The sequence below is a fragment of the Physella acuta genome, unplaced genomic scaffold (genome assembly GCF_028476545.2).
Source record: "Physella acuta isolate Inbredline_101_S28 unplaced genomic scaffold, ASM2847654v3 ptg001622l, whole genome shotgun sequence".
Taxonomy (NCBI): domain Eukaryota; kingdom Metazoa; phylum Mollusca; class Gastropoda; family Physidae; genus Physella; species Physella acuta.
The window spans coordinates 78,621-99,655 of record NW_026733136.1 but is presented as its reverse complement, the minus strand read 5'-3'; the positions used below and the strand labels follow the sequence as shown (position 1 = coordinate 99,655).

At 36.3% G+C, this 21,035-nt stretch overlaps 1 protein-coding gene across 2 annotated transcripts; it reads left to right on the top strand.

Moving 5' to 3' along the window:
- Positions 1-8,817: 8,817 nt before the first annotated feature.
- On the top strand, positions 8,818-14,074 carry LOC131929378 (glutamine amidotransferase-like class 1 domain-containing protein 1). 2 transcript variants are annotated; one of them, XM_059285534.1, is made up of 9 exons: positions 8,818-8,888; positions 9,632-9,708; positions 9,945-10,050; positions 10,283-10,390; positions 10,767-10,864; positions 11,116-11,209; positions 11,593-11,704; positions 12,528-12,541; positions 13,380-14,074. In XM_059285534.1, exons 1-8 carry the CDS (start codon positions 8,837-8,839, stop codon positions 12,532-12,534), a joined length of 654 nt encoding a protein of 217 aa, XP_059141517.1. In that variant the 5' UTR covers positions 8,818-8,836; the 3' UTR covers positions 12,535-12,541; positions 13,380-14,074. The 2 variants fall into 2 exon arrangements, with proteins under 2 accessions (XP_059141517.1, XP_059141516.1); XM_059285533.1 differs by lacking the exon at positions 12,528-12,541 and having other exon boundaries at positions 13,380-14,073.
- Positions 14,075-21,035: the final 6,961 nt, after the last annotated feature.

Here is a 21,035-nt window from a genome sequence, read left to right as displayed (position 1 = left end):
AAAAACGTTCTCCGTGTCTACAATTAGGGCGTCAGACACGCCTTTATTGATGGGATGTTTCTCTCTTGGCCTGTTTAGAAATTCCTATAGTGTAACTAATACAGGTGAGAGTGTGCATTGAACTAGAGAAGTTTCAGATTTTTTTCTGTAAACCACTTGGTCAAAACTTCAACTCTTTAAAGAGATGGGTGATGCTAGATACTCTCAAACTATCTGAACCTTGAATATAACAGAAGTGTACCTTGTTTGGCTAAAGCTGCCAGCCCTAAAAAAACCCCACTTCTACACCGGACTGTGTTTAAAAATTCACTATGCTATGTCAGACCCTCCCCACAACTTGGACGCGTTTTCACAAATTTAACACCCAGGTAACGTCTGTCTAGTTAAGGTGGGGGATAATCCACTAACGGCTTACATAGCCTAAAAACCCACACCGCATCCCCACATTTCATTACATCATTATGGGCTCAATAACTCTATAGATAGCTCTACTATTAACTGAAATAAAACTGGCTCTGTTTGTGCCCCCAATTACTTTAAAGAAAGCTCTACTTTAAAATACTTTAACTTTAACACTACTTTAAGCATGCTCCTCCTATTTGTAAAAATCAATATGGGCGTAATTATTCTGAATGATATCATTACAATGTTTAGTAAACAATATGTTGATTCGTATTCTTGAGATTGTCGCTACAGTGTATCAAAAACAATATGGGCATTCTTATTCTTAAGTATGCTTATATAATGCAGAAAAATAAATATATACTAAAGGCTGCCAGTGGCGTAGCTACCGTAAAGCTAGAGTAAGCAAGGCATAGGGCCCAAGGCAAATAGGGGTAATTTTCCTTCTTTTAAAAAGTTAAATCTTTTACATTGGAATTTTGATATTTATTTTATATAAATAATTTTAAAAAAATGAACTCAAGTTTTTTTTTCTACTGTAGAAATAATTTAATTTCAAAAAGGCGCAAAGTCCTTTCTTAGTGTACAGGCAGTGGCATTCAGTGTGGAGGAGGTCGGACGACTAACATTATTAACATTGTTAATTATTGCATAGGGGCCGAAAATCCTAGTTACGCCACTGAAGGCTGCCCATACAATTTAACAAAAATAAAAAGTTTGGGCGTTATTACACAACAAATGGCCATATATTTCACCAAAGATGCTCCAAAAAATTATAATAATAATATGGGCATAATTACCCTTTGGATGCCCTTAAAATGGATCATAATGAAGAAGTACATTAAAAAAAGCTTTAGAGATGCCCCCAATGTTAACAACGATGATTGATGTAACTACTGTTGCATGCCCTTCGAGTGTAATACATGAATATAAGCATAATTACTTTCAAGATGCCCCTACAATATATAAAATGAAGATGGGCATACTTACTGTATGGATGCCTTTAAAATGTATTATAAAGTGAAGTAGGCATATTACTAAATGCTCATAAAATATATTATAATGAATATACGAATAATTACTTTAAAGATGCCCCTACAGTGTATAAAAATAAATATGTTTTAATTACTCGACTGATGTCCTTAAAAATGAGTATAACGAATACGCGCATATTACTTTAAAGATGCCCCGACAGTGCATGGGAATAACTTGGTCACAAGTACTCTAAACGATGCCCCTACATTTATTATATTATATATATGGACAGTGTAATGTTAAAACAAGTGACAGATGATTGAGTGTTTAAATATTTTTTTTGAGTGAAAAAAGTTGGAAATATGCGATGACAATATGACAAGACATATCGAAACAATTTTTAAATTACTAAAAAAAAAAAAAAAAAAAAAAAAAAAATTAAGAGTAAATAAAAATTAAAAATTTCCGCCTCCGCTGGATGCCCCCCAGTGGTGGATACCCGGGGCCTGGGCCCCGTCCGCCCCCCCCCCCCCTCTGCACGCCACTGGATCAACAGAGGCGTAGCGACCCCTCCCGGCGCCCGGGACGAACTTTCAGTTTGGCGCCCTCCCATATATATATATATATATATATATATATATATATATATATATATATATATATATATATATATGTGTGTGTGTGTGTGTGTGCATGTGTGTGAGTGTGTTTGTGTGTGCGACAGTCCGGAAAAAAATAATAATTACGCTGTATGATTGTCGTTCCCTAACACTTTACTCGATGCCAATTATATTCCCCTTAAGATGCATTATCCTTTAAAAAATGATGATTAGTCGTGTCAGGAAAAAAAAATATTGTAGCGGTGCTAATTCGTTTAGGAAAGTCTTTTTATGTTTTATCTTTGGAACAGTCTCTGTTATGATACAGTACATACTTGGATTATAAGTTTGTTAGATTAAGGTCATACAATGAATGTACATACAATAGCAAAAGTATTGTTCACATTGGAATACGATTTGGGTATTTCATTGACTGGTTGATTGTATAATGAAACAAGCAAGAGGAAAAAATTGGAATCCAACGGACACAAGAGCTTGAAGTCTTGGATTTATCAGATGTGCGCTGTCTTCTCGCACACAGTCAACAACAAATTCAGAACTAATTGTACTGGTTGAAGAAGCTGTAATAACCAGTTTAATGATAATAGCTGACGCCCATGACGTTCAGGAGGAGGCTGGATTATTAGGGTTCGATCTTCATAAAAATCAAGTGAGTTGACGAGTGTTGCCTACGCCTATGTTCCTTAGGGAGCCGAAACAAATAAAAGGAAGAAAATCAAAAGAGCTTAAAACAGTGGGTTCCATCGAACCCAAGAGGTTCGCTAAGTCAGTCTCAGGGCTTCCGCGTAGGTCAAGTCACACAGCCGACTCATATGATACACTCAGATACGGATTTTGTCAGTGAGGACGATACAACTATTAAGAAGGGTTCGGTAAACGCGCATATAAAACTGGTGGGGTTCGGTACCTCCAAAAAGTTAGGAACCACTGCTTTAGAGTGTATTTTGTAGAAGGTGCAAGCTTATTTTGTCTACTTTTGGTCGTGTCTTTAGAAAATTTTGATAATAGTAGGCCTATATTACAATTCTAAATTATCAGTTAGGTTTAACAAAGTAATAATCCACCACTCGCTCCGATAGACTGCCATTTTACTGATCGGATAGCGATACAAGAATCAGTGATATTTATTTCTCTTTAATGAAGTGATCCAGGTAAGATGTAATGCAATCAAGTAAAACTATCTGATCTCTCACGATAAAGTTGAGAATCATAAGAATCTTATAAAGAACTAGTCGCGTTATTACTTAGCAAAACTATGAAGGGAAATCGTACATTAAGTGTTAATACAATTGATTTATTTTCTAAGTGTTAAAGAGTTATATAGTAACCGATCTAGTACAAATCCTGCGATTTTTGTTGGTGAAAAAGAGCCCCACCATCTTGGACAAAATGGTAGAGCGGATTTTAAACGTCACTAACTCTTTTTTCTTATGTTACACAATCGTAAATTACGCTTTAGCTGAGTGGGTTTCTTTTCTGAGTGATATCGGTTATTTATTCCTTAATCCGATGTGAATTTTTCCGATTTTAGTCTTCGAAAAAGCGCCCCCCCCCCATCTAGGAAAGCTGGAAAGCGATTTTTCCGGTCACAGCTTCTTAAGGATATACGTTTTACAGTTACACAATCAATGTAGAAAACAGTTAAATCAGTATGCAAAGGCTCTTAGCCGTTAAATTTCTTTACTTTGACTGTTTATAATTCAAAACTGCAGCTTAAAATGAGTTTTTTTATTTTTTTTCTACCCCTTTTGGCGCCCCCCTAGGGTCGGCGCCCGGGGCGGCCGCCCTCCCCGCCCTCCCCTAGCTACGCCTCTGTGGATCAAGTCGAGTTTTTATTACTATATACATGTCTTCCACAAATATACATACAGAGGCACAAAGTCTATTTCATCTTTATACATTGGATATATTTTTTAGCATTTTTAAAGGAAGTGTAATTTGTTTTTTATTTTAAAGAGAGATTTTTTTTTTATTTAATATATTGCTATCAGGCCTATTTACAAATTATTTCAAGCGATTTTGTTGTTGTTGTTTTGTTATTAGTTCAAATGGTATTAATATGATAATTTTAACGCATTATATTTTACTTAGGGTTATAAGGGTCAGTAGTTAGTGTTAAGGTTAGAGGTAGTCTAAGAAAATATCATCAATGATTGGGTTTTTTTTTTAAGAATAAATATTAAGAGTCTTAACTGAATAAATGAAATGTGTATCTTTTATGAAGAAGTGTTTTTGGTTTTCCTTAGATAAATTTTAACTCATTACATCTAAATCGGAGTTAGAGGTAAGGGTTGGGATTAATGCTAGAATAGTGTTTAAGAAAATAGTAACGATTTTTATAAGAGCAAAGATTAAGAATTTTAACTTTAAAAAAAAAGTATATTTTGTAACATCTGTCGCAAGAGAATAGGGCATTTAATAAGCAAAGTACTAATTTCACTGAAAGCCCACTGGCGGAAATAAGCACAGCATTATTTCCTAGACATCCCCATGGTGCATTGCTTATTTCGTCTTCCTATGACCGTAATAAGCAACTGCCATTCTTGAATAGTGGGAATTTTATTTTAGCTAGGCCTATAATCAGCCAAAACAGAAACATACAATTATTACAAAACCTTCGTCTCAATCTGAAACCGATTAAAACCTCGAGACATTTTTTTAGACTTTACAGTCTTAGGCCTGCTCAAGGAAATCTAATCTACACACACCCACGTCTAATCTTTTATTTTTTTTCATTGGTTGCCAAGACAACAGTCGAGCTGGCATCGATCTATTTCCTAGGCTCGTGACGTATGGATGACGCCAAGTGTTGTGTCTGATGAAATCAATCCACGTGGGTGTTGTATTTTGAACTCTGGGGTTTGTTTGTTTATGTGGTATGAATAAGGATGACGTATTTGTGAGTACTCCAGTGTACTCATTGCGGGGTGTAGAGGCATGAAATTGGGCATGTACTCGGGTAACCCCGTTTGGTTGGAAAGAGGAGGATGGGGGGGGGGGGGGGTTACATTAGAACACTTTTAAAAAGCTACTAGATTCAGAATGTCAAAGTTAAATGGGTATTTAAATTAAATGTGTCTTTAATCACCAGTTCAGGTGACACACTGACTACGCACAATGACCCCATTGTGAGTAGGGTTATGTTACTGTGTTAGATCAAGAAAGACATGACACCGTTTAATCTGCCCTATGGGTAATTCATTAGGTCTGAAAGGGAAACTATACTAATGGAATTCACACGACTTATCACATTTTTACATTCTTAGTCCTATCGTCACAATAAAAAAAACAACATAAAACCCCCTTCCCCCCGATTCGCCAATCAAAAATGCGGATGTTTACTTTATGAAGTGGTTAATGTTTTCATGTAGATTGTAGATCCAGTTGTTGAATGATTATATATTAAAGTTAGCGTAACGTAAACTTCCTTCCTCTGATAAACGAAACAAGAAAAATTTCACAGGCATGGATCTCAGTTTTGCGATCAAGTTTAATTCAGACATTCGTAACTATGTCAAGTTTTCAATAATTAAGTTGCTCGCCACAAAGTAATTATGAGATTTAATGCAAGTTTTGTTTCATTTTACGCGAAACTGATTTAAAACTAGTCTGCTCTTTAAAATAAATGTATCAACAACAGTGTTTCTTCCAGACTTTTTTCTCCGGGGGGGCACTTGAAATTTTCGGGGGGGGGGGGGGGGGCGGGGCGGTAGACTTTCCTCGGGGGGGGGGGGGCGGACACTGTTAAAAGTATATATTTTCTATATAAATTATATAAATTTCATTTCGTTCGGGGGGGGGGGGCGGTAAATTTTTTTCGGGGGGAGGGGGGGCTAAGCCTCCCCCCCCCCCCGAAGAGATGCCTGAAAGAAACTTTGATCAACAAACAGCCTCCTTTTTAAAAAAATGCTCAGTCATATTTAGTCACTACAGTCATATTTAGATATATCTAGTCACTACAGACGTATTTAGTCACTACTGTCGTAATTAGTCACCACAGTCGTATTTAGACATATATAGTCGCTACAGTCGTATTTAGTCAGTACAATCGTATTTAGTCATTACAGTTGCATTTAGTCACTACAGTCATATTTAGATATATCTACTCACTTCAGTCGTATTTAGTCACTAAACCTCCTGTTGAGTGCATGACATCGCTGAGTTTAGGTGCAACCCGGAGACGTGAGTACGTACTGTTGTTGTAATGATGATACCAAGTACTTGAAAATGTACGGGATCTTCTTATTAAGACGTCAGCAAGCAATTATACGTATCCTTGAAGCTACTTCACTTTTTTGTAAGCTGTTTCCTATACACTTTTGTTTTTCTGAATAACATCATTATTGTTATTATTATTTTTAATATGTAAGCTATTACAAACAAACGTGATATTCAAAAGAGAATTGTTCCTAATTCATCTACTCATGTATTTTCAAGCATTAGCCCTGGTCCACTTTCGTTGGTGTGAAAAAAAAAACCATGCAAAACACACACACACACCACCACCACCACCTCCACCACACCGCTCATCCGAGATAGCAGTTTAAATTTAACAAGCTAAAATTAGAAAGTAGGAGTCACTTGCTCTCAAACTTGAGCTATTCCAGTATGATTCATTTCTACCTGTTGTGTAAGAAAGATTTTTATTACTGGGAGGGTGGTGTCAAAACACTTCCATATCCATATATAGCTTGTATACAATATATACACTCATATATATATACATACATACATGTATATATATATATATATATATATATATATATATATATATATATATATATATATATATATATATTCATTGAGTTAAAACACCCCATGAACAGCTGTCTTTCTCACGGAGCGCTCACTGATTTTACTGTCAGATGCGTGTGTCTATAGTTGAATCTCACACTAAAAAGAGACACTATAAAAAATGGAGATTACATATCCTGGCAGGGATTATTGGGATAGTTGATGAGATCCCCCCCCCCCCCTTTTTAAATGAAGTTGATGCTATGTAGGCAGAAGTGGGATAGAAAGGAAAAAAAGCTCATACTGAGCTGCAGAGGCGTAGCGAGGGGGCGGGGGGGGGGGGGGCAGACCGCACCGGGTGACACCATTTAGGGGGGGGGGGTGACACCAAGGCAAAAAAAATGCAAAATATATAGAGAAAAATTTGAGGGGGGGTGCAAATCAAAAATTGAAAGTTTGTCCCGGGAAGGGTAGCTACGCCTCTGGGGGGGGGGGGTGACACCATTAAGTGCCGCACCGGGTGTCACCCGACCTCGCTACGCCACTGCTGAGCTGTATTAATGAATTATACACCGCAGAGGCGTAGCCACCCCTCCCGGCGCCTGGTGACAAACTTTCAATTTGGCGCCCCCCCCCCCATATATATATTATTAATTTATAATTCAAAACTGCAGCTAAAATGAGCTTTTAATTTTTCCCAACCCATTTTGGCGCCCCAAGGGTCGGCGCCCGGGGATATATGTCCCCCCCCCCGTCGCTACGCCTCTGATACATCGTCGAAGTTAAGACATTTGACTGTGTTTCTACATCAATTGTGTGAGACCAAATTGAACTGTCATGGGACAGTCCCGGCCTTTTCAAACTAGATGGAGGAGGGGGTGCTTTTTCACCAACTTGAATAGATACAGAATAAATGGGGGGGGGGGGGCGGGGCGGTGGTGCAAAATGGATAGTTCGTCCCGGTCACCGAAATGGGTCGATACGCATCTGCACATAGGCTACGACTAAAACATTTGCATAAAAATCCAATAAGTAGCTCTAACATAAAATCATCTGCCCCTTCTTGGTCCGTGGTCGACGCTCAGGCAAACAATCACCAGCCGTGAAAAAAACAATGCACCGCCGACGTTCAGTAGATAGAGCGATCGCTATATCATTTAATCGTGTTGTCTTCCCTTTTATAATTGAATTTAGTAATTTTAAAAATTAAACTTTGAAGGCTAATATAATATCTAATTAGATTTAAAACACATATTTTTGCATTGTCAACGGAGACTAATGTATGTGAAAAGTTGGAACGAAATCGTTGCATTAGAAGGGGGTCCAAATTAGGGTACAAAATTTGCCACATGTATTGTAAACTGTAAACCTATGGAAAATCGTGTTTCGGTAAACGATAAATTCTTAAGTTCTTTTCAAGGATTACGTTAGTTATCTTTGGTACCACGGTTAGGGTTGCCAGATACCTTTTCCGAAAATACTGGACACCTTTCCATCCTTCCCTTCTCAGGTATGCAGCAAAGAAGAAGAAGGGAGGTAACAGAGTATTATTCATATACTTGTCCAGTATTTATATTTAATTTATCCTGGCCAGTCTGCTCAAATACTGGACTGTCAAATTCAAAACTGGACACCTTGCAACCCTAACCACGGTACTATATGAAGAACGAAGCACGCAGCCTAGCGATCGAGTTTTAAGCAAATTGATTAATATTTCTAGCACGCTTATAATAATCAATTTAGTAAAATTTACAAAAACATCCTCTTCTCCTGTTTATTCTGTAAACCCCACCAGTGTTTCTTCCAGATTTTTTTCTCCGGGGGGGGGGCGGTAAACTTTCTTCGGGGGGGGCGGACACTGTTAAAAGTATATATTTTCTATATAAATTATATAAATTTCATTTCGTTCGGGGGGGGGGGGCGGTAAAAAAATTTCGGGGGGGGGGGGGGGGCAATGCGCCCCCCCCCCCCCCCAAAGAGATGCCTGGAAGAAACTCTGACCCCCACCCCACGGCGTTGTCCGCCAGGCCTATAGCTTCTGGGTATATATTAAACTACAATTTAGAGTTATCTACCCTACGACGTTTGTTTACTGATTTCATAAAATGGCGACGTCAAGGGGTAGTTGTCTAGTGGTCATCAGTTCTGCTGCTGAAGGTATAGCTCTAATAATCATTACTTAGATTCTATATATTATATAAGCTAAGTTTATTTTTTAAAGTTCGAATCAGCTAGATCTAGATAGGTGAATTGGACAAAGATTTTAGCTTCAAAATTACCTACTAGATCTAGATCTAAATTTAATTTAATGATTTGTGGGCGTGGCAAATTTTCTTAATTTTGTTTGAAATGAAAGTTTAATTAATAATAAAAATTAATAATTAAAGTTTTTTAGTTAAAACTTCACTTTAAACAAACGCGACGTTTGCTTTTGGCTTTTAAATTGGGTGCTGAAGGCAAACTCAGTAAGTTTTGGGCTGTGTGGATTTTTTTGTTTCAGAAAAGTAAAATGAATACATTATACTTTTTTTTTATAGTATAGAGATCTACATGCTACACACACTGACACAGTGTTACACTCAACTCAATACACTCAATACACTGCTTAGGGCTTCCTACTCTTAGGCCTATTTTAAATAATTATTTCTAGTGCCTAAAATAAATATGTAAATACTACTACTACTAAATACTAAATAATAAAATATAAGCTTCTGCTTAAATCTGCTTAGGGAATAGGGCAGGGCTTAGGCTTCTTAGGCCTACTTGTGTGACTTGTCTCTATAATATTTAATATACATTAACTTAATTAGCTTTTATTAACAGTTTGCCAAGTACACTACAGGTCAATAGTAAGTCATTAATTTTTTTTCATGCCTGCCATTGTTTACAAACTACTACAGGTGTATCAGCTGCCTCTTTTATGCAAGCTTGTTCTCTGGTAAACCAAAGCTTTGCTATTCAGTTGGCGTCACCAGGGGTAAGAAGTAATTTTTGTACTGTTTAGATAGCGTTAGGTTATAATTTAGCCCTAACTCTTTCCATAACAATGAAGGTTAATGGTTTGTTACTGTGCTAATGAAAGTTTGAATAAGAGGAATGGATGAAAAATTATTTTACCTAATTGTGAAATTGTAATAATGTTGAGTTTACGCAAATTATTGATTCTTAAACAAACCTAACCATTAAAATTAGCCTCTCTATTTAAAAATGTAGGGTCGGCAGGCAGAATATATCAACCAAGATGACTCAAACAGACGATGGTTCAATGAATTTAGATCTAAATCAAGCTCAACACCTATAGCTTTAGACACCGTAGATGGTAATTTAAAAAAAATCATTCTACCTTTTGATATTTGGAATTTAGTTTCTATCTATTGCTCTTTCCAGAATTATTCTTTGAATTGAGTCTCATATTTTAATTATTAATTATTTTGACGTTTCATGTACTTCAGTAATACCTTGAACCTTGTTCCGACTTAACCCAGATAATCACATAATTTTATCCTAGTTTGTGTCTTGCTTATTAATGTGTTTATATACCTTTCTTTCAGTGAACCGTTATTCAGCCATGCTGATCCCAGCGTGCCCAGGTGCTATTCATGATCTAGCAACAAACAGTGACCTGGGTCAGATTGTCAGCCATTTTATTAATGAAAAAAGTAAGTCATCCACACTTTATCATTATAATAGTTAGTGATCAAGTAGAGTAAATTATTGTAAACAAGAAAAAAAAACTTTACTTCTAATGAGATTGATATTGTCAAATATTAAAAAGAAAAAAACAAATTGATTTAGGTAGCCTAGCTTTTAGACTTAATCTTTTTACAATTTTGGTGTAGCAATTTGTGACTGTAGACCTACAACCTTCAATAAACATATACTATACAATATGTTTATGATGTAAGTCTTTCTGTACATACTGTACATATATTTGTTGGGTTAAGTCCAGTAAAAAAGGTTCTTATTCATTTAGACTAATGTTTTATATCCGACAAAACAGTTTTAAAATATTTTTATTTGTGTCACTTCCTTTAGAACCCATCTGTGCTATTGGTCATGGTGTGGCAGGCTTGTTCTCTGCTAGGAAAGAAGATGGAAAATCTTGGTGGTTAGACGATTACTGTTTAACTGCTGTAGGTTTTAGTTTATTTGTAACTATAAAATCCAAATATTTTTGTAATAAATTATAGATGGATCTATAATTGGAATTTATAATATGAATCAAATAAATTTTGTTTTTATTTTTATTTTATTGAATTTAAAATATCTAAGCATGCTTAAAATTAAAAGAAAATCTTCTAAACCTTTTTAAATATTTTACCACTAAAAAATAGTGTTGCATTGCTTTTTAAATATAGTTTATTTTTGTGTTCCATTATTTTAGCCATCATTATTTGAAGTAGGTCACCTACCTGATTTTGCTTCTATGCCAATTATACCTGAAGATTTTATTAAAGACCATGGTGGAAAATATACAGGTAATCAGGTATAAGTAATGAGTTAATTAAAATCAGAACTGAATTAAAAAAAAATCTTTTACATGATGAAAATGTATCTTCATTTAACATTATCATTCATAGTATAAAAATGTTTTATTTTAAATTATTGATTATGAAATTTAAAAGCTAGATATTAAAAAATAATTATTTTACTTAATATAACTCTTTCAGTTGTAGCCTTTTCTTATAGAAACTATTACCAAGTATATGAAAATGAATTTTCCAGTATTTATAATTTTTTAAAAATATCATTATCGTAACCAGTTATTATCATGTGTTTTGGTGATCAAAATAACTTAGATTTGTAAATGAATTGTTTGGCTGTTATATATATATAATTGTAACGTCTTTATTTATTTTAGCCACTGAAGCTGATGGTGTTCATGTTGTAGTGGACAGATGTGTCATAACTGGACAAAATGTACATTCAACAGTCATAGCAGTACAGAATCTGATTTTAATGTGTTCCCAAAAGTAAGTAAACCAGATCTAAACTTAATTAACATGCAAAGATCTCTTCTTGCAACTCAATCATATTTCCGCTAGTCTGTTTTCTTAAAAAAAATAATTAACGATCATAAAGTAATAATCTCCCTTTTAATACTGGTGACAGGTAGCTGATAGCAAGTATTTACAATACTTTCTTCCTACAGTTCAGCAAAAAATAAAATCAATAAAGCAGAGGCGTAGCGACCCTTCCCGGCGCCCCCCTCTGGAGCAAATTTTCAATTTGCACCCCCACCCTCAACTTTCAATTTGCACCCCCACCTCAAACTTTCGATTTGCACCCCCACCCTCCTCAAACTGCAAATATGCAGCTAAAATGACATTTTAATTTGCTTTTACAACCCATTTTGGCACCCCCCTAAGGTCGGTCCCTGGGGACATATGTCGTCCCCCCCCCCCTTCCCCCAATCCCTACGCCTCTGCAATAAAGTAAAACCCTTGTTTGTAATAGTTTTTTAAAATTTGATCCCTATAATAATATAATTTTTACAATACAGGCAATAATAAATCCTTAATCAATAGAGAAATAAAAATAAATTTTTAATTTCTTTCAACATAGACTATTAGTGTTTTCTATCTATTTAATAAAATTCTGACGAATATATATGTGTAATTCATCTAGTCATACCCATATCAAAACTCATGATTTAAAAATATTCTGTTAATAACATCATTAATTAAAATTACCATAAATTGTTAAAAAATCAACTTTCACTCAGCATGCAAATTACATGTAATGAATTATAATTGTAATTGTACATTTACTATTTAGCTGTGTTTCTTTTTCCAGCAAATAATATTTAGGTGAGAATTTCTTAAAGTAGTCACATTTACTGACAGGTGTATCTAATAATTTAAGTTTGACTGTATGCTTTCAAATCTTATAAATGCTGTAATCCCATATTTCACAGTGTGTAGCATTCACCTTCAATTTTTGTTCATAACAAACAGCATACATTTTAAGATAGTTTTCACATCTTTCAGTTTGCAAACCTCAAAAATCTCTTTAACACGTGCTTCTTAAAAAAAATTAAGCTAAGTCACTGTTTTTGTTTAATATACCCTGAATTCGCTTGAAAATTATTATTTTTTTGTTTATATTATTTCTTATTACATTTGCTTGCATGTGTGGAAAATAAATGGGCAGATAAGATGTATTTCAAATCATAAGATGAATATCTGATTCTTATATTCTGATATATATATATATATATATAACTATATTTTTCTTTCTTTTTTTTAATTTAAAATTATTTGTTGTTAAAACTCTGGCTAAATTATAAATCGCCTACTATTAGCATTTTGAATTTGGATACAATATGCTTTTATTGTTGATAGATTTTTTTTTTAAATTATGATCAACACGTAATGAAAATAAGGCTATCACCTTAACAACAATTCATGTGCTATGAGTTAGTTTTTGTAACTGGCTTGGAGTGTTACCTCACATATTGTTAAAACCCTCTGTACATCATTTGGAAAATAACCACTGTACTAATTACCACTTTTGTTTCCCACCATTCTATACTAAATACCTGTATATAGCTTTTCAAACTCATTCAACTAATTGCGGGTATGAATTCTAAAATAATCATTTTCATTTGTCAACTATTGCCCATAATTTGTGACAAATTTTTTTCAGGCAAATGAAAGCCCCAAGTACTCCATTGAACCCTAAGTTGCTTTGACTCTGATCTTCATCATCATCAATGCTCATACAGCAAAGTTGACTGGAAGAATGGAATTAGAGTATTTTATAACTAGCCTCACCCTTGACGATAGGGAAGAAGTGTGCAATTTAAAATATGTAAATAACAACATAATTTGTTCAACTTAATTAATGTACTAGAATTTATAAAATACTTATTTTCTAAACATCCTGAATTTTTAGCATAATACAGGAAATCAAGTAAAATGTATTTTCATAACCAGTTAAGCACATTTAGGCTATTATATATATATCGGTAGGTAACAAGAGGCTATTCACATGATGGTAACTTCCTGTATATTATTTTAGAGTAAAATGTGTATATAAGATGAATAGATATATTATGTTGTATTCCTTAGTTTCCAATAAGGGATTGTGATTTACAAAGGTGAATATATGTTCTTGTAAGTTAAGAGGAGTAGGTATACAAAGTAAATAAAGGGAAGTAACTACCAGGCTTTTATGTTCCAATATAATTCATTTAAATATTTGATGAAACTGTTAGCAAATAAAATTATTAATGTGTGAGACGATGCATTTATATGTATTGCATGTAATAAGCTGAACCATGTACAGAATTTGAGAAAATGTAAATTGTTTACAAATGAATGTTTAAAATAAACATTAATTAGTACAAGTGTTTTGTGTTGTAAATATTTCTGATGATAATTTCATTTAAACTAATTGTTTGAATACTTTTTCATCCTAACAAAAAGAACCTTATTCTCATATGACAATATTTCAACAATGCAGCTTGTGGCTTCAGAAATGGTTATGATTTTTTTTAATCTAATTGCACATGGGAAAAACAAATAAAATTTTACAGCTTAGTGAATTACTGTATGCAGATTTCCAATTTTATTTTAACAAGTCTAATTATATATTATTTTATGTACTTCAATACCAAACATTTGTTTTTATACAAAAACATTTGAAAGTTACTTCAATTTATAATTTTAAAGTTTGAGTGCAGTTAATTGGATTTCAGAAAACATCCAGCTAACATTCTAAATAATTTTAATTTAGGTACAAGTAAAACATATTTTAAATATTTGCTTGCAAAAACGTTTCTAGAAAATCCAGAAAATATTCTATGCTGAGTTGTAGGTTTGAATCTTCAGTGAAGAGCTAGGCCTAGCATTAAACAGCAAGGGACATAACCGTGTAGTTGGACATGCAAGAGTACACCCGCTTGATTAAAAAAACGTATCCTTTACACAACCTCATCACTTTCGGTCAAGGGGTCGTCCATAAATGACGTCACACTCACGATGTGTGGGGAGAGTGGGGGGGGGGGGTTCAGATGGGGCGACGTCACACTTTTGCATTATAAAAAAGCAATGTTAGGAAACGAATTTTAGACGTTATTTCGCGTTTTAGAAAACTGATTAAATAAATTGCAATGGGAATTGATTAAAATACTCTATTTTGACAGAGTTCAGACAAGATTTTGGAATAATATCGATGTTTGAAGAAAAATTCAACTGCAATTTTGAGGGGGGTTGTAGGCTGAGGTGTAACGTCATTTTAGGGGGGGGGTCTGGCTTTTTGTGACGATGTGTGACGGAGGGGAGGGGGGAGGTAAAAATCGTCCCAAAAAGCGTGACGTCATTTATGGATGACCCCCAATCTACTTAACTGTATTACATACACTGTGACTGTAGTATTGGATTTAGGATTAGTGTCCATGATAATACTATTTTTATTATGCTTTTGGCGTAGGATTAAGGCAATAGTTGTCCAATTTCTGAAGTTGTTTGGTATATTTTTATGTATTTTGTGTAAATATGTTGTTTTTTAGTTGTGATTTTTGTAATCTTCAAAGACAGCCCATTGACCATCGTTAGTGTATCAACCCTAGAAGCTCACTCTGAATGCAGGTTCTATTCTCTTTATTTAATCTTAAAGAGTCACTGTTCCATAAAAATATAAAAACTTAACTATTATTAAAACGAACACATCTCCACATATCATTCGTTCATACACACTGGTTCGCTCCGTATTATTTATTTTTCTGACGTTCTGCTCTCTTTTCAATTGACCTCTATATACTCTCGCTCGACAAGCAGACGAGTGGTGAATTTGACATTTAATGTCATCCTGGGCTTATTGTCTGTTTACTAGCCTAACGGTGGTTTTTTATCAGGAACCACGACTCTGGTTTTATGTCAGTGTCAGGAACCACGACTCTGATTTTTTTCGTATCATGAATGATTGTCAAGGACCATGACTCAAGTCTGCCTTGGACTTCAACAATAAACAAGAAGCTGAGTTATGCGCCTTGGCAAAAATGATTGGCGTTGAACTAGTTATAGTTTCATCTATAGCTTCAGTGTTTCTTCCAGACTTTCCCCCCCCCCCCCCGGGGGGGGGGGGGGGGCATTTTCCATATGTTTTCTATATAAATTCCATCCGCCCCCCCCCCCACCGAAGAGATGCCCGGAAGAAACCCTGGATAGCTTCTGCTATCCTTTTATGCTTTTGTTAAAGAGTAAGAGTTGATCTTTACTATTCATTCTGCTAATCAAGCCATATTTCTAACCGTTGCCTAACCCTCTTTTTCAAAGTTATAGATGACAGGCGATGTCCACTGTTTCTTTCAGACTTTTTTCTCTGAGTGGGCAGAGTTTCTTCCAGGCCTTTTCGAAAAAATTTTACCGCCCCCCCCCCCCCGAACGAAATGAAATTTATATAATTTATATAGAAAATATATACTTTTAACAGTGTCTCCCCCCCCCCCCCCGAAAATTTCAAGTGCCCCCCCCCCCTGAGAAAAAAGTCTGGAAGAAACACTGCGAGTGGGAGGGGGGGGGGGGAGTTGAGATTTTTGGGGGAGAGGGGGCAGACCCGGGGGCGGGAGCGGACACTGATCCGAAGAGATGCCTGGAAGAAACTCTGGCGATGTCTACATGTTTAAATATACAGGTAAGCCTACATGATGGTGATTTGGGGAGAGGGGGTGGACAAATACTAGCTGGTGCTATAATATGAAAACACGTGGGTAAAATAAGTCTGGTCAAGCAATAAAGCATAGGCTATAAATAAAGCTGTATGAAAGAAGGTAGGCCTACACTTACTGGTCTACGGTCAAAGCGGATTGATTAACACTTAAGTGTAAAGCACATGAGCATCACAATAATAAACTATATCAGATTAGCAATATTGAAAATAGGGAATGTTTATTTCAGAGGCGTAGCGACCCTTCCCTGCGCCCGGGGACAAATTATCAATTTGGCGCCCCCCTCGGGAGCAAATTTAGAATTTGCATCCCCCTCAAACTTTCGATTTGCACCCCCCTCAAACTGCAAAAATGCAGCTAAAATGACATTTTCATTTGTCTTTACAACCCATTTTGGCGCCCCCTAAGGTCGGCGCCCGGGACATATGTACCCCCCCCCCCCCATCGCTACGCCTCTTGTTTATTTCAATTGAAGAAACAAAACATTTATTTAAAAAAAAAAAGAAATAAAGGCACAGTATACTCCAGACGTGTGTACATAGTATTCAGTTTATTAAAAACATGGACTAATTGTGTATGATATTATCCTACCGATCGACTGAAAATAATAAACACACACACACACACACACACACAAACAACAGACCTCCAAATGCCATAAGCCCATACACATTGGTTCGCCAATCGCCCCCCCCCCCCCCCGTTATTTCTCTGACGTTTTTCTCTACGCTCTCTTCATTTGGGCTTTATATATATACCCAGTCGCCCGTCATATCCAGTCATACTCCGTATATATCCGCTTACACTATTATTGTGCTATGCTTTGCAAATCATTGGCAGATTTTAATTTTTATATGAGTTAACCTCACCAGGGTTGGTATAGGCACGTGCCTATTGCATCAACGGACACATGTGTGTGTGTGTGTGTGTGTTTCTTGTTTTTCGGGACAGACCACAATACATTAAAATGAATTTAAAATCTGAAGTCGAACAATAGGAAAACAAAACAAACTGTGTTTTTGTCTCTTTTTTGTTTTATACAGAAACAGATAAGTCGCACAGAGATGTTTTAAGTCAACGCACAAGAATTGCTATTTAAAAAAAACAATAGAAGAAAAAATTATAATTACAAATTAAGTGAGTGCTAAATGGAAGTTGGTTTATTTATTTATTTTTATTTATTTTGACTGTGAGTTTAATCGTTAAAATCATTTTATTGGGTAGACCTTTTCTCATAATAAGTACTTAAGATCTTTGAATACGGCCCTGCTCATTACAATAATTTAGACTACCGATGTAGTTAAACTTTGTTAATAACACAGAAACCAGTCTACAAAGACCGGCTGATTTATGAATTTTACAACCCTTAATATGTTAGGGAAACTAGTGGCGATCTTGTTGTAGCTATTTATGTTTTCCATGTTCCCTATGTGGCGCATATAACCAAAGAATAATATACTTTACAGAATAAGGCGAACTCGCGTGTTTATACGAGCGCGTGGTTGTTAGCGCCAAACCCCTCACCGATCTTTTTTTTTTAATAAATAGAGAACCATAACATGTACACTACTCCTAAAACCTAGTTGAAGGCCTATATTGCCATAGTTATCTTCTGTTAACAGCATGCGTGCCTATAATAACTCTCAACCTGAAATTGTTTCTCCCTAACACTCACCCTTAACTGAATTATTATTGAGAAGTAGAATACAGCCTACCTTTTATGTTCTGTAGGGTAGGTAACGGTAGTTATTTAAAGTTAGGTCTAGCTTTTTAACGGCAAATGTCAATAGCAGCCTACTCAATAGGGACAATGTAGAGCGAACACCCATAGACAAATAAAATGTCGCGGTCGAACAAAGATCGGTAACCCAAATGTCTATCGACAGAACCTCGGGGACAAAACCTGCAGACCAAATGTCGTTACGCCCTCACCAATCGATACCAGGGGGCAAGCGAACCTTCAGATTGAGTGGCCATTAAAGTTAGCAGTAAACGCTGGCCCGCCTTGCCGCGGGCAGTTGGTGAACACAAAGGTTGGTTTACACCGCGATCGGCGGGCAGATGAAGTTAGGCCAGAGGTCCTCACGCTTTGCTTTTGGTTTAAACATACCCCCCACCCCCCCAAATACGTGGAAAAAAGTCAATAAAATCACTCAACAATCGAATTATTTTTCATACTCAGACTACTATTGATGGTACGGGGATTGTGTGTCTAGTGGGAGGGGTGGGGTGAGAGTTAGACCTGTTACAATATCATCTTGTATACGGTTAGGACTTAGATTTGGGTTATAAGTAGATTACTTAATATTATGGTATAATACATGTAAATTATCGTCTTATTTTTGCAAGTTCATAAGTAAATTAATGGCGATATTTTTAATTTAGAATAAAGTGTCGTACGGTAGCTAGTGGGCGTTGCTAGTTAAGTAAAGTTCCTTTTTCAAACCTGGCAGTCTATAGGGCAAGTGAAGTAGAGTTCACATGTTTCTGTGACCTCGGCATATGAAGAGATAGTGTGGTCAGCACTATGCCCAGCCGCCTTTACTTTCCCTAACGTGAGTTAGGTACCCAGTATACCCAGTATACTGACTTGAACCCGGATTCGAACTCGAGACTAACGGGTTAGCAGTCCAGCTCTCTACCGCTAGACCACTACGTTAGACCACTAGATCGCTAGACTACTAGACCTGCTAGTTAAGGGCTGTCCCTAAAAGACGCGCGCTTGACTGTCTCGATATCGCGGGTTGGGAAAGGAGGGGGGGGGGGGGGTAAACCGGCATTTATAGACGATCCCTAACATCATTTATATCATAATATCCCAGCTCAGACACATAAATATGTCCCTTGTTCGAAAAGCCTACTCTCGCCATATGTATTATAAAAATTATAACATAAAAGTAATAAAACAGCCATAAAATTTCAACAGAGAAAACACAAGCGGGATAAGGACATCATAACATTATACGACTAGCATACATACACGTTTACCAAAAAACAACGTGAGCTACCTAACCTTACATTTTATTTTTAAATCCACTTTATCAACACGGCGTACTTTTCAAAATAAAGGATAATGGTGGAGGGGTGACCTTTCGAGCGTAAGATATGGACTTTAAAGCTATCGAGATAGCAGGAACAGCCTAACCTAACAATTCAAATTGTTTTATCTTATGAAGTTTTTAAAACTCAATGCAACGATTATCTGGCGCGTTTGACTCTATCGCCCAAGGCAACCATCTGGCAATTGGCTTTCGCGTGTCACGCTGAGAGGGTTACGTAATTTCTTCAATGAATGAATCGGCTGCTTAACACCGTAAACAAAGACGAGACCACTATGAAATTGAGAGCCCCTTTAGATTTAAGTCTTCAGTTGCGTAGCTAGGGGGAGGGAGGGTGGGGCGGCCGCCCCGGGCGCCGATCACAAGGGAAAGCCAAAAGGGGTAGAAAATTTAATTTAAAAGCTCGTTTTAAGCTGAAGTATCGAATTATACACAGTCAAAGTTACGAAAATAAACAATAAACGACTACAAGGTTTCACACAATAATTTAACTGTTTACTATGTCAATTTTGAGCAGGGTTTCTTCCAGACTTTTTTCTCCGGGGGGGGGGGGGCACTTGAAATTTTCGGGGGGGGGGGCGGTAGACTTTCTTCGGGGGGGGGGGGGGGCGGACACTGTTAAAAGTATATATTTTCTATATAAATTATATACATTTCATTTCGTTGGGGGGGGGGGCGGTAAAAAAAATTTTTTTTTGGGGGGGGGGGGCTTTGCCCCGCCGAAGAGATGCCTGGAAGAAACTCTGATTTTGAGGCACCGAAAATGTTACGGGATAGATATAGTAACTGGTAAGAAGCGCCACAAACCTTTCCAACTGGGGGTGGGGGATAGTGTGTGAGGGGGGGGGGATTGATTGTCCGCCCAAGGTGCCGGATTAGGTCGCTACGCCTCTGAAAGTCTTAAGTCACTGTTATGGGTATGGATATAATCGTTTCCGCCTTCAGCGCTTTGCCCAAACATACACGCGCCTTACTAAACTTATGAGTGAAAAAGCTTCTGTTGGGTTAGCCGTAACTTACAGAACTCTGTTATAAGTAGACAGTAGACCTATAAAAAATGTAACTTAGGCTGGCCTATAATAATGAAGTGCAATGTGGAAAAGGGCGAACACTGTAATGGCCCTTATATTTTCTCTTTATAGTGTTAAACGTAAATAGATCTGGTAAACAGAGGTCTAATTTTTTTCTAAAACATGTGTGAACATATGTTAGTCTAAAATTAGATTGTCCGGGTACATAATGTTACACTAACATCGCTACAGTCTGAAGGCCGGGGCCTAGACCTAATTATATGCATGAAACAACATGACCCGACATGCGCATGACTTAGCGCAATACGTCAGAGGTGACGATAACACACCACACGTTAGGAGGTCCTATGCTAGGCCTAGTCCTATTTTAAAATTCAAAACGCTTGTCATTGGTCAATACATGTTTCTGCAAAATATTTTCAAAACCACGCGGATTTAAAAAAAAAAGATTTTAGCAAATAAAATAACATTTCAACTAAAGAGCTTAGTCAGAATAAACTGATTTGCTAATACAAGTTACACTGTTGGCATTTTATTTTAC